At 34.7% G+C, this 14,558-nt stretch overlaps 1 protein-coding gene across 2 annotated transcripts in view; it reads right to left on the minus strand.

Moving 5' to 3' along the window:
- The window catches only part of LOC134529717 (ATP-dependent helicase brm-like), a 127,073-nt gene that overhangs the window by 86,721 nt on the left and 25,794 nt on the right, over positions 1-14,558 (minus strand). For both annotated transcript variants that reach the window (XM_063364090.1, XM_063364089.1), the window contains exons 6-7: positions 10,014-10,152; positions 4,779-4,940 (exon numbers count right to left, since the gene is read on the minus strand). In XM_063364090.1, coding sequence (XP_063220160.1) covers positions 4,779-4,940; positions 10,014-10,152 — 301 coding nt within the window. The remainder of the gene's footprint in view (positions 1-4,778; positions 4,941-10,013; positions 10,153-14,558) is intronic.

Below are 14,558 nucleotides of genomic sequence, written 5' to 3' on the forward strand. Positions count from 1 at the left end.
AAGCACGGAGAGTCTACTTCAATAAATTGTCATTTTCTGTAAAAGTAATATTTTAGGAAAAGTTTTGGTAACCATATAACCATATAATAGTTGTTCTTAGTAAAACAGTTTTGAAACTTTTGAGGAGATATAAAGTAAGTGCATACCAAAATCACTGTAGTCATTGACTAAATTTAAGTAATATCCATGGTGAAAAAACATTGCTAGTATCATAAGATTTTCTAATGGTTTTATATCAGTAATTTTTTTTTTAATTTTGAGTTTGTTAGAAATTTAGTTATTTTAAACCTCATTTTGTACAAAAAATTACTAAATTTCAACCACAATTTTCTAAGTGACATTGACTGCATTTGTTCATAGTAGTTTTATGACAGAGTGTTTCTTTACTGTTATTGATGACAGATTTTGATAAACTCTGTCATTTTTTTTCATTCTAAATTAAATTTTCAATCAAAATAATGCTATGCGAAAATTGGTTAACAAACACAATTAAGTACTGGTACCATAATACAAAATCTATCTGCAACTGCATCAAAAATATTCATAGCATTAAACTAATTTATAACATAAAAATGTTTTATTTTCAGTACTCTGTAAAAATAACAAATATAATTTATCAATGATCTGAATAAGTTGTCTTATATAGATAGTTTTAAGACCTTAAATTAAAATATTTTTAAAAATTTTTATATTTTATTAATTTTCAAAATATTTTCAGTTAAAATTTATCATGGTGAAATTAAGTTTTACTATTAACAAGCACTTTACAAGACATCTACATTACATGATCTGCACAGCATCCAAAAATAAGCATCGCATGAAAAAATCATATGTAAAATAGTTTTAAAAAGTTTCAATCCTTCATTCACTATCCAAACAAATTTATTAAAAATTTCAACCCCTGGTCTTATATGATAAACTTTAGTAAAATTTTTTTGAAAGATTTGTGCAATGGGAGTGCATGACTTGATGTAAGCTTTTGGACATATGCCATTGCTATGCACATGTATGTCTGTAGAAGAAAACTACAAAAAACACAAATGACAAAAATACAAATTAAGCAAAAAATTGCTGTTGTCAGGATATAAACACCACACAATACTCCACAACAGGAATATGGTCAACAAACAAAGAAAAAAACAAAGAAAAATGGACCAACAAAACGAAAACATCCCCACAAATGATGACAACACAAAAATACCGAACCCAAAAAAATTCAGCACAACAATTGAAACGAGACAAAAACACAGCAAAACGAAAAGACGAAACTAACACAATAGTTTTCCAAAAACAGAAGAGAACGAAAAAAAAAAACCCACAAATGATGACAGCACAAAAATATTAAACCCAAAAAAATTCAGCACAACAGTCAAAACGAGACAAAAACACGACAAAACGAAAAGACGAAACAAACACAACAGTTTTCTAAAACAGAAAACAAGCGACGTTTCGGGAACGCACATGGTACGAAAACACAGGTGCGACTGAGTAGGGGCTGGAAAAATGAGGGTATTTATCAGAGAATGGACTACATCTTGCTCAGCCAATGGCAGACAAGCTGACTCCCCATTGGCTGTGCACCATGGAGTTAAAGCGGATTGGTTATGGTAGGTTTAGTATTGGCTATTGTTTTGTGCTGCAGGGATGTTTCTTTCTTAATCAAAGGGATCCACATATTTTTTTAATTCAATGCTCTGCTGGCTGAAAAGAAGTTTTAAGACATTTGCGAGAGGATGTGCGGAAGAAACGCCCGGAACTTTGGCGATCAGGTGACTGGTTCCTTCATGAGGACAACGCCCCCGCACACACAGCCTTATGAGTGAACCACTATTTGGCCTCTCAGGGGTGGTCTGTTGTTCCTCACCCTCCGTATTCACCAGACCTAGCCCCGTGCGAGTTTTTCCTTTTCTCGAGAATGAGGAAAAATCTAAAAGGGAAGTATTTTGATGATGTGGAGGTGGTAAATAAAGCTTCGCAAAGTGCACTGGAGGATATCAAAGTTGAAGAGTTCCAAAGGTGCTTCAAACACTGGGAAAAAAGACTTGACAGACAAGTGCATAACACCTAATGGAGACTACTTCGAAGGTAACTGAAGGAATTTTGTAAAAAAAGGTAATAAATAAATTTTTTATGACAAAAAAATTTTTTTTTTGGGTTTCCCCTCATACAGTAACATCTAAGAAATGTTGTAAAGCATAAAAAATTAATTTGTTTGGAAAAATATGTATTTCATTTACCATCTGTATTCTTGACACAAACACTATGATACAGTGGCTTAAGTCTTCCAGCAGGGTTTCCCCTAACTGTGTAATATACAATGTATAGGTCTTAAACTGTGCTATTTCAAACTAAAACAACAGCATCATCAGACTAACATTGCACTGACCACCATACTTATTGAACTTTTTTTTTTAATTTAAACAGTTTAATTACAGACCTGTCAGGTTAAATTACAGTAGTTTTAATTATTTGGCCTTAATTGAACTAATATTAACTGATATTAATGGTGAAGGAAGAGGGGATGCAGTATGTCACCTTTGAATATCCTGGCATGCAGGTAATGGTTATGGGGAGAGGGGATGTAGCATAACACCTTTGAACATCCTGACATGCAGGTAATGGTGTGGGGAGAGGATGTAGCATGTCACCCTTGAATATCCTGGCATGCAGGTAATGGTGTGGGGAGAGGATGTAGCATATCACCATTGAATATCCTGGCATGCAGGTAATGGTGTGGGGAGAGGATGTAGCATGTCACCCTTGAATATCCTGGCATGCAGGTAATGGTGTGGGGAGAGGGGATGTAGCATATCACCTTTGAATATCCTGACATGCAGGTAATGGTGTGGGGAGAGGATGTAGCATTTCACCCTTGAATATCCTGGCATGCAGGTAATGGTGTGGGGAGAGGGGATGTAGCATATCACCTTTGAATATCCTGACATGCAGGTAATGGTGTGGGGAGAGGATGTAGCATGTCACCCTTGAATATCCTGGCATGCAGGTAATGGTGTGGGGAGAGGATGTAGCATATCACCTTTGAATATCCTGACATGATGGTAATGGTGTGGGGAGAGGATGTAGCATGTCACCCTTGAATATCCTGGCATGCAGGTAATGGTGTGGGGAGAGGGGATGTAGCATATCACCTTTGAATATCCTGACATGCAGGTAATGGTGTGGGGAGAGGATGTAGCATGTCGCCCTTGAATATCCTGGCATGGAGGTAATGGTGTGGGGAGAGGATGTAGCATGTCATCCTTGAACATCCTGGCATACAAATAATGGTATGGGTACAGGGGATGTAGCATGTCACCCCTGAACATCTTCGCATGCAAGTAATGGTGCAGGGATTCATCTTCCTTTCCTCGCTTGGCTTCGACCGCAGTTCATAGCTCAGCCACTCCACAAACTCTGTTGAACAAATATTGAAATACTCTATTCACCCCTTGACCTACTTTGGAGCTCCACCTGCCAACTGTCAGGCCTTTTAGGTACTGCTCCGACCACCTATGCCTCTGTTTCTCATGCATTACATGACATCTCCGGCCCTTTTAGTTACTGCTCTTCCCGGCCACGCCCCTTCTTGGCTTTAGCGGCGACTTTAACTAAGCTAGTCTCCAGCCCGTGTAACACTGCTCTTGGTTTCGTTATGTTTCCAGACGGTCTCATCGCAAAGTTAAAGGAATGAAGTCCAGAATTATAGGTTGTTAGATCCTTTCTTGTTGTTCTTTTGGATATTTAGTGATATAGTGTGATTATTTTTTGATATGTCTTTGCCTTTTCTTCATATTTGCTGTGTCTTCTATGCTCTCCAATGAGGTATCTGAAGGATATTCCCCACAACAGTAAGTGGAACCTATAACCAGAAACCAACCCCTAAATTTTTATTTTTAATTTACATTTTTGTCACCAGTATTTGTTAATAAATTATTGGGGCTTCAATAACGGAGCTTCAAGCTCTGTTTCAGTTAATTCCTTTTCTTCCGGGTTGCTCTTGTTCATGCTTCTCTCCTTCTTGACTTCCAGAGATGAATGACCTTCGACTGCTCGCAGTTTCCAGTGCTTTTCACTGCTGCACAACTCCCTTCAACGGCCGGCGTGCAGCAGGTAAGTATTAAAGGAATGTAAACCATAATATTTTATACCTTAGAAAAATTTCCTAAGTGAACATCAATAACCTAAAAATTATTTACATAAAAAGTTTCCTTGTTTAAATAAACCAAAGAAAGGACTAAAGATGTAATTTCTCTTTTCAAAATATAACTATATTAATAGAGCTAGATTTTATAGTTCATAAGTTGTATATACTTTAACTATAACTTACTAAATCAATATTTTTAAAACTTTTTGAAACTACTTAATTAACTTTCTCATCCTTCTACCCTTAGTTTATTAAAAGTGACAGACAATCCAGAGATAAGCGTTATTTTATTTAATAACTAAATAATTTTTCTTTCTTAGTTACAAATCTAAAAATACAATGACTTGAATTAAGGGTCCACATACCTAAATTTGGTATTGTTGCACTAGTTCCACCTCTGTGATATACATATTAACTGTAATTTTTTATCTATTATTAGCATTACTCTCATCATTTGGAAGTAATGCAACAGTTTTTACTTGTATTGTTATTTAGTGTCAAGTAAAAAAGTAGATGTAAATTGAAAATAAAATTAAGATTGAAAAGAGATGCATTAAAAAAAAATGTGATTTTATGACCATCAAAAAATCTTAACAAAAAAATTATATTTTTTGGTTGCATGGTTTCTACTCACTTGATGTTTTTGCCTTCTCTTTCGTTCAGCCTCCATTTTCTGTTGTTTCTCCAGCTTCTCAGTAGCTCGAGCCTCTCGCAAACCTTGGCGTTTTGTTCGTCGATATGTCTTGATGTGGCAAGCAGTTTCTAGCGTTGTGTCCCTTCTTGTGCAAGAAACCACCTGCAACAGTACATGCAACAGCATTACACCACAGGTAAAACTCAACAGATATCACAATAAAAATCAAACGTGAAAGAAAGTTTTCACTATTCAAATTAACAAGTACATTACACAGCTAATCATTACTATATATGAGAAATTCTATTAACATAATCACTCCTTAGTAATTTCAATTTCAATAAAAGAATGTCACTTATTGTAACTCAAACATTTACAATAAACTAATTAAACTCATCTAATGGCATTCACAGTTTTAAAACATTAAAAGCAAAACTTGTACCTACTAGAATGGTATAGAGTTCAACAAATATTTTAATGTTTACAGAGTGTTTATTATACTTTAGAAGCATGGATGCTTTCTTCTATGAATAATGGCATACATACACATTTGGTAAAATCTTTATTCATAACCATTTATGAGTAATAGCCATGACACAGGCTACAATCTGAACATTCATGATAATATCTATTTGAAAGTAAATCAGAGCCTCAGTACAAGTTTCTTGAATTCTAAGGTATTTTGCTATGCTGATGTTTCGTTGTACTCTATCCTGCTTATTCTGACAACTACGAACTTAATTGTATGTTAAATATTTTCATTTAACTTTCACTAAGGCCAGGTTCACATTAAATTATGTTTAATTTTTGTTTCAATTTCATGAATATTCATAATACTATTTTTATTTGTCGTTTGTGAATAGTCACATTTACACAATTTTAATACTGAATTAAATTTTTGTAGTCACCAATAAATAAATAGGGTATGAAATATCTCTCAAAAATCTTTTTTCTGCAAAAACACAGCAAACCATAGGTAATGGTAGCATTTAACATTGTATAACTATAGACACACAATGAAAGCAAGTGAACCTCCTAAGTTATGTTGAACCCACAATAGGCCTGTGCGAAGCTTTGAATGAGCGAATGAATCTAAGCTCTATTTCAATATTTGATTTGACTTTGCCAGGATATTTGTTATTCGTTTTATTTGAAACTTCGGTTGTGATGCAATGCTTTGCGTCTGATGTAAAGCTTTGCGTTTGTTGTGAAGCTTTAAAACATTGAAAGCCTAAGATTCACTTACAAAAATATTTAGTTTTTTCTTTTTAGTTGTCTATGTTATGCTTCAAAACAGTTGGTTACTTTAAAAAAAAAAGGCACTATGTTTGTTTTTATGAATGCACAATATTAATATTATGCAATGGTATTTTATACTTTTTAAAAATTATGTCATATATTGGGCCCAATTGGTTAATCACTATCAGTTCAATCATTATTACAAATGTTATAATAATTTTTTTTTACTTCAATTTTGTATTTTGTAAAATACGTGTAATACAGCTTCCCAGACAACAATATTTGTAATTCGATTCAACTTCGCGAATATTTTAAACGTTCAATTTGATATTTGCTTTACATCAAAAAACTAGTACTTTTTCCACAGGCCTAGCCCACAACATAGCAAATCATTGTAAAACTCACCTACGGTTATTGTGACCAATGAGACATGTAAACAATTTTTAATTATTATAACAGGTGATAAATTGTTGCTGATTGTATGTATTTAGATTGACAATTAGTAGACATAAAAAAAATACTCAGCATTTATTTTCCTCTAATAACCTTCCTAATAATTGCCACATTTAAGAAGTTATTTTGTACATAAACTGATATAATATTTGTTTGTTCAACTACTTAACAATTAGAAATGCAGCAGGCTGAGTACATGATTGCAATGTTTTAAATGAAAAATGACTACTGGTAAGAAATATAAAGATGGAAATATTTACAGACATTACACATCTATATTCAAATAATACCTACAAATATCCATGGGATGTTGCACAAAACTTAAAATAATTATGCACCAATCTTACTATAGAACTATAGGGTATTAATAAATAATACTAATTAGTTTAAATTCCTTCTCTCAAATTAATATTCTGATGCTGTATGTTGTTAGATGGTGTGAAATAATGCTGGGATCTAAATGGATTAGCTCACAAACAAGTCAGAGTTATTAATAGGACACTTTCAGAAATAAATCTAGTGTTTGACAGCCAATAAGGGTAGAATGACAAGCACTAGTGGTACATGAATTTGAAACCTAGGTCATCTCATTATGTATGTACTATTAAATAAAATATTTTTAGCAAGAATGAGTAAAAATTATATTTATATCAAAAACAAATTACAAGTGTCTATTTACGTATGAATACGAAACACAAAAAATTGTTTACTTGAAAAACTTTATAAACACAATTTATATCACTAATATTCACAAATAAATAAATGCTTTTAATGATATGTACCTCTATACAATATCAATCACTTAAGTATAAGATTTAAAAGAACATATATATTTTTTGTTTTTGTTTGGCCTTTTTTTTGTACAGTCAAACCTCATTAATACGAATCCGCTTAGTACGAAATTCCCGTTTATGCGAAGTACTTTCACAGTCCCAGAAAATAAGGTATGCTTTCCTATGTTATTCAGTACTTTTAATACGAAATACAGTTAATATGAATTACGAAGTTGTATTGATCCCTCAAGTAGCTGTTAACGTGTATAAGTAAACGGTTAATACGAATTTCACCGCCGAAGTCTAAAGTAAATCATGTCTTCATAACCGTCATGTAAACAAACGTGTCTCCAAAGATAGATGTATGTATCCTACAGTGCAAAATGGTCGAAAAACAAGATGAAAAGTTCAACTCTAGTGGCGATGTTAGTAACTTAAATAGAAAAGATGCCATGTTGTAAACCGAAAAAGAAAAGGAAAGTACTCTATACCTTATTAATCTTAGTCGTCGGAAGTGTACATACGTAGAAGTTTAAACAACCTATGGAAAAAAGTTCTGATATTTTCCATTGTTCACGCACGTGTGTCTTAACCTCAATTTTGAGTGCGAGTTGTTTTGTAATATGACTGCGAAATGTAAACGCAACGACCTTACATTGAAAGTTAAAGTTAAAATTATCGAGGAAGTAGACAATGGAGAGAGAACGAAAATTGAAATTGCTAGAGAATTTAACATCCCGCAATCGTCGTCGTCGACAATACTAAAAACATCGTGAAAAAATTTAATCAGCTTTTGCGAGTTCGTGCAAATTATCAACAACAAAAAGAATGCGAGGCCCAAAACATCAAGAAATGGAAGCTACCTTGTTGCAGTGGTTTGAAGAAATGCGTGCAGCAAACTTGCCTATTTCTGAACCTATGATTCAAAAGAAGGCAGACTACCTAGCATTGACGTTAGGAATTTCAGACTTCAAGTTCAGCAATGGTTGGCTACAATGGTTTAAGGATCGCAACAATCTTGTTGGCAAAACTATGTGTGGGAAGTCGGCAGCAGTAGATACGACCAAAGTTAAAGATTGGATCCAGACTGGTCAACCAGTACTTGATCAGTACTGGCCTTTGATAAGCTTTGTAATGTGGTAAACAATGCCTATAAGAAAAAAATAGTGCAAACCAGAATTGATGCTTTTTTTTTTAAACCAAATGTTTGAATAGAAAATGTGTAATGAATGCAAGTTTATTGAAGTTTGTATTATGATTTATTCTGTAAGTGTTTCATTGTGGTTGTTTTCTTCAGTGTTTACAAATTGTTATGCATGTAGTGAAGCCAGCTTATACTACCAATAGTGTACGTATATAATTTTCTTTATGTTTGTAAATATACCTAGGCATTTAAAGTTCAATCAATTTTTTTTGTCATAATATCCCAATAGTTTGGTTAATACAAACCCTCGTTATTACAAAGTGCTAAAATTATGGTCCCTTCAGGATTGTAATAATGAGGTTTGACTGTATACAGTATAATCTCATATTTACATATTTCAAGGGACCAGCAAAAAAAATGTGAAAGCCAGGAAAACGTAAAACAAGGAAACTGTTAAAAAAATTTATCCTCACCATGATGGAAACAATAAGCAAATATACACAACACTAAATAAAATGTCAGAGATACTTACATTTTTAGATATTAACTAGAACTTCATTATCTACATAGTGAAAACAATAAGTCCATCCCATCTTGCAGTAACAAACAATTGTTCTTAAGTAAGAGATGTGAATGTTGAAGCATCTCAGAATGTCCATTTTTCATGGTAAGATTTTCTTACACAATAAATTTTTGGGCTGAGTATAATTGCATGTTTAAATTTAATTAACTTCAGGTTTATATCAGAAATAATTGTATTAATGAACACAACTATTAACAAAAGATTGTTTATGTTTTGGGAAAGAAAAATGTTAAAAGATTCCATTGCAATGTTTGAATATTCAGAGCTGCCAACTGTCTTTCCAAAATATTTTTTACAAGGTAAAACAAACATCACCAATTAAAGAAGATGCCATAGATACATGAATTTGGTACGTTGCTTTAAAACTTATTTTAATAAGGGCACAGTAATGCACTGTTTTTTAATGTAAAATTCCCTATATACAACTTTATTTTCATGCATAATACATTAAAGTTTAAAGGAGAGAACTTAATTTTTGCATCCATTCACCAAAGTTTTGGTTTATAGCCGTACGGTTCACTGTGGTGAGTGGTACAAAAAAATGTCAATTGTTTACAATGGCAAAATAAGCTGCCATAACCACAAGCACACGCAGTAACGTATAATAAATAAAGTTTACATCATTCACTTTCAACTTTTATTGTTCAGTCTAAACTTTTCTGATGGTTTTCTATTAAATGCAGGGCTGTTGCAACAGGAAATGATTCACATAAAGCGGGATAGTAATGCATTCATACTATAGGGAAGATGAAGGTGCATGTAAAAAAATATGTTAATCACGGGAATTCGTAAATCCCGGGTACATAAAAATGAGGTTTTACTTTATAGCCTTTCTTTCATCCTGCGAAAATTTTGTTGCATGGTGCATGCACATCGTAAAAATTCACTCTCATCATTTTTTCCATAATGCGCCTAAAGAAGTATAACTTCAAAAAATTCAACATTTATTGCTTATTAAAGATTAAACATCATTTGTATAGTTATTTGCTGTAAAATACAACATATAAATAATACAATACAAAGTTAACACAAAAATATCTTACCTCAACCCTTAGTTGCTTCTGAAAATTTAGTAAGCGCAGAGCTCTGAGTTCAATTTCGGCTTTCATTCTAACATCGTCAGCCATGCCTGCCGGTAGGTTATTTAGCTCCTCAATCCTGTGTGCAATACGTGCGGCTAGCCTAAAATAGAACATAGACATCAATAACGGTGAAACACAGCATAACTTTTCCCATTACATATATCACAAAACATTATCAAATGAATAAATATATATTAGGATGTAAAATTTTCAGTTAATACATTTCTAATGCCATTTTAAAATTCTTTTTAGAGAATTGTTTTTTTGTATTTTTTAAATATAGTTCTTTCCAATTACTTTTGTTTCTGAAACGAACACTCGCTGGTGTCACTGTATTGATCTAGAGTACACCCCTTGTTTATTTTATTATTAGGTCATCTATAGTTTTTTTTTTCAATTGGCTTCTTTTTTGGAAGCCTAAGATTCACATAGTCCACTCCAAGGCCCAACAGTTCCGAAGTTTACCAAAAATTTTCCACTCACTCGTGAAACTCCGGTAGCACATATTATAGGATAAAAACGCATGGACAAAAATTTGGAGGTAGTCTTTCATAGACTTAATAAACGAGAAATTAGATAATTGTCAAGCGGTGCCAACTAGTGTTGCATTGGTTCTGCAGGTTCCGTTCCAGTTCTTAAAAATATGTTCTCGGTTAACCTCCAAACAATTTATCCTTACCCCAAAGATAGAGTATGTTCTGATAAATGGCATCTTTATTTGTTCAACACTACTTACTAGCACCCTCCAGTTTACAGTGATCTGATCACCAACAAGTTACCTATGTAGTACAGTTGTGTCACGTTTCATTAAATAGCTGAAGTTGCACAGTGGCTAGATCATGCGGGCAGCAGAAATATCTAGTAACATGATGAAGTATCTGTTTCTTTTTTACAGTGAATATTTAATTTACAGTGAAGACATGAATAAATCTAACATCACTGGTACTTAAAGAAAATGTAAATATCTGTCCACAAGCGACTGAATAAATAATGAAAAATTAATAATTAAAACTACTAGGGCATTAGTGCTGTCGGCATTATGAAAATTTAGCACTATTTATACAAAACAGTCAAAGGAAAGATTATACAGTATATGGTGGGTAGAAATCTGTTCCTGCCAGATAGAAGTATTTTGAACTTGCAACAACAATTACAAGTGAACGTCTACCTCTTCCATCACTCTCATCTGGATTTGGGAAAGGAAGGGGGGTGGGTGGTGGAAGGGGGGGGGGGGGGGGAGAGAGAGAGAGAAAAAGAAAGAGAGATACAAAGGATAGTCTGTTTCTCTTTAATTGCTGCTGGAAGAACGACTCTTGAACATTATTTATTACATTACCTTTTGTAGTTGCAGAGTGCCCTAACCCTCAAGTTAACCACCTGGTCTATTAAAAGACACCTAAGAAATGTTGGTTGAGTTAAAGTGATGTAGGGCTGTAAAATAACTATAAAGTTTAAACAGCAAGATTGGATTAGCCGAGGTTCTATGTTATCAGAGCCGACCTATTTTAATTTTTGTATGAAGTGACAACCTATCCTTTCAGTTTGTTACTTTTGCCCACTTTAGTTTTATCCCTTCCTTTGTCTTCTCAAGTGTCATCGAGAGTGAGTGAAGGGTTCATTTGTCTAGTTAGTGTTAAAAGTACTGTAATGAGTGTGAAAAGGTAAGCTGTTGTTCTTTACCTGAAAGATAAGCTTAATTCTATTAAATCTTTGTGGAAAGTGATTTTGGTGTCAGTCAAGTGAATGTAGGCCACTTCTGGAGGAAAAAGGCACAGACTGAAGAGTAAATGACTAAGCGTGCTTAATTAACTGGAAATAAAAATGACATAAAAACTTGGAAAACATTGAAAAATTGTGATTATTAAATAAGATTGAAGTCATCATTTTTATAATTCTAGCAGATTAGAGATAAGCTTTGATGTTACAAGCCAAAGCCTTAGGGTTTTTAGGTGTTTTCAAAATGGATAAGAAGAATTCACTCCTGCATGGAGTGACTGCATTACTGGACAAAGCAATATGACGTAAGGCAGTAATAAATATCAGGTGAGATTTTGTCTGCTGATTAATATGCAGTTGATTCATTCGTAAAAAATAACATAACCATATTAAGTGTTTAGAAAATTTACATATGTAATAAAATGGGACTCAATTTCAAAATATTACCCAGCAAGAATCTAGCTGCTTAGCAGGAACAATCTGCTCTCAGTCACAAAAGAAGCAAGAATAGAGTTACAGTTCTAGTGTGTACTAATCTGTCCGGCGACCACAAACTTGCAAGGCCAAAAATCCCAGGGGTTTCTAAAATGTGAACATTTTCTGGTATAGTACACAAACAAAAAAAATATTTGACGGAATCTTCAATTTTTTAAACATGGTTTTTTGAGCAGTTTGTGTAAAGTATAAAAACTTCTGCTATGAAAAAAATTTCGACATAAAGCTCAACTCTGTGGATAATGCACACTCTCACCTAGATAAATGTGAATTGGTTAGTGGTGATATGAGAGCTTTTTTCCTTGTCCCCTAACATTACCTTTTTAATTTAACACCTTGACCAAGGGGTCAGAAATCTAAGTAGGCATAACCAACAAAGACTGAGAAAACATTTACTCAAGGACCTAGAAAACATTCTAAATAATCATCTTGTGTCGGAAATTTGGTATTTCGACACTTTTTTTTATTGTTTATATAATTTTTAATTATTTATGGAAATTTTATTTTTCTTTATAATTTGGTTACTTTGGGTGATTTACTCTTTGTTAGGATGGTGTACTCTCCTTAAACTTTGTGCCAGTAGACCGAAGCACCTTTCCCAGAGACCTATCTGAGCTTTTGCAAATCTAAGACTTCGTTGCCAGCCCGTTTAACATTTCCCTCGCTTGCAGGCATGTCCCAGGTCTGTAATATTACTTCACTTCATGACTAAAACTGCATACAGCAGCTCTGGACGAGCTGTTACCATTTCTCAGAGACGAGCTGAGCATAGCCTTTACCGTCACGCATACGTCTTAGGTTCACTCCTCGAAAGTCACGACTAGGATGCTCGTTCCCAGCCTCGTTGCACCCCCCCCCCCCCTTCCCAGTTCACTCCGTTTCTCAGAATTTAGTCCAGGACCAATGACCGGTCGTAAACCACGCCAGGCAGTGACAGTCTCCAAGGACGACTGGCATAAAAAATGTGTGTGCAAAGATGGACAACACACGACTTCTAGCGGCAGAAACCATAACGTCTTCTCTTGGCGCCAGCTCGTGGAGCTGACGCCCGCGACACCTGTGGGCGAGCTTACTAACTCCCCCCTTATGACCCTGTAGGCCGCCAGAGTGCTGCACCAGACTGCGCCCTTTATCCCATTGTTAAAGCAGACGTCTTGGGCGAGTCGATTCTTTTTTATTTCAGACACCCCTCAACAGGTAGCGCTAAAGTCGGCCAGTGCTACCAACTTCGAGACATCAAAGTGAGAGTTTTTTATGATGCCCACTCGGGGAACTTGGAACCTTTCGGTCCGGACGTCCCAGTTCCCCCCTCCACTTTTGATTGAACATTTACTTTTAATTACGAGACGCGGTTCTTCACGAGACACTTCGCGTAGCGACTGCAGACGGACCGTTTGAGATTATCGGCGAGTCGACGAGACACTGCAAGACTTCCATCCGGCAGCAACCGACGATGTAGTCCATTAAATAAGGGATGCTATCCCTGTAATCTGCTTTCAGTAAATTAGTCCGTCTGCATAGTACAAAGTGTAATATTTAGTTTTCTTTTAAATTATTTCTTTTGAAATGGTGGAAACGTCCGCGCACAGCCGCGTATTCGCGGAATCCAGTTCCTGGCTGGCGACGCATCGAAAAAGAGAAGCCAACTTCCCTGTCTGGTGAGTTATGACCCGCGACTTTCCCCAACCTCCCCTTAACTTTTGCGGGCATTCTCTTCCCAGTTTATACTGTCTGTGTACAAGTTCTGATCAGTTTTGATTCGGACTGTTCGCAGGCAGGGTCCGAGAGCCGGACGCCGAATTGGCATTTTCACCACCCTTCCTCAACAACTCACAGGCGCCCTGGCATCATGTTCCTGATGGATCTCCGGGAAACGAAGTCCCAACCTCCGGTGCTATTGTATCTATTAACCTTTTTCTAAACTTTCTTAAACTAAGCCGTCAGACTAAGTTCATCAGATAAACATCATTTCTGGACTTTAATTATATATACTGGGATGGTTTAAATATATTTGTATTTTTTTATTGGTTTATGTATTTTTTTCAATGAAACCTTTTTATAATTTAATTTCGGGTCGACCCATATTTTTTTTTTCTCCTTTCTGAATATACCTGAGAGCTGTTTAAGTACGTAATTGAGATTGTATGTTTATATTTTTTTAAATACCTGTTATAAATTTTCCTTTAATAAATTTGACGTAATTATATTCAGACGGAATCACACCTTGTTTCTGTTCATTTTTTTTTAACATTGTGAAACCTTAAAAGATCCCCAGCTCAATCTAAAAGATGCCAT

The sequence above is a fragment of the Bacillus rossius genome, chromosome 2 (assembly GCF_032445375.1).
Source record: "Bacillus rossius redtenbacheri isolate Brsri chromosome 2, Brsri_v3, whole genome shotgun sequence".
Taxonomy (NCBI): Eukaryota; Metazoa; Arthropoda; class Insecta; order Phasmatodea; family Bacillidae; genus Bacillus; species Bacillus rossius.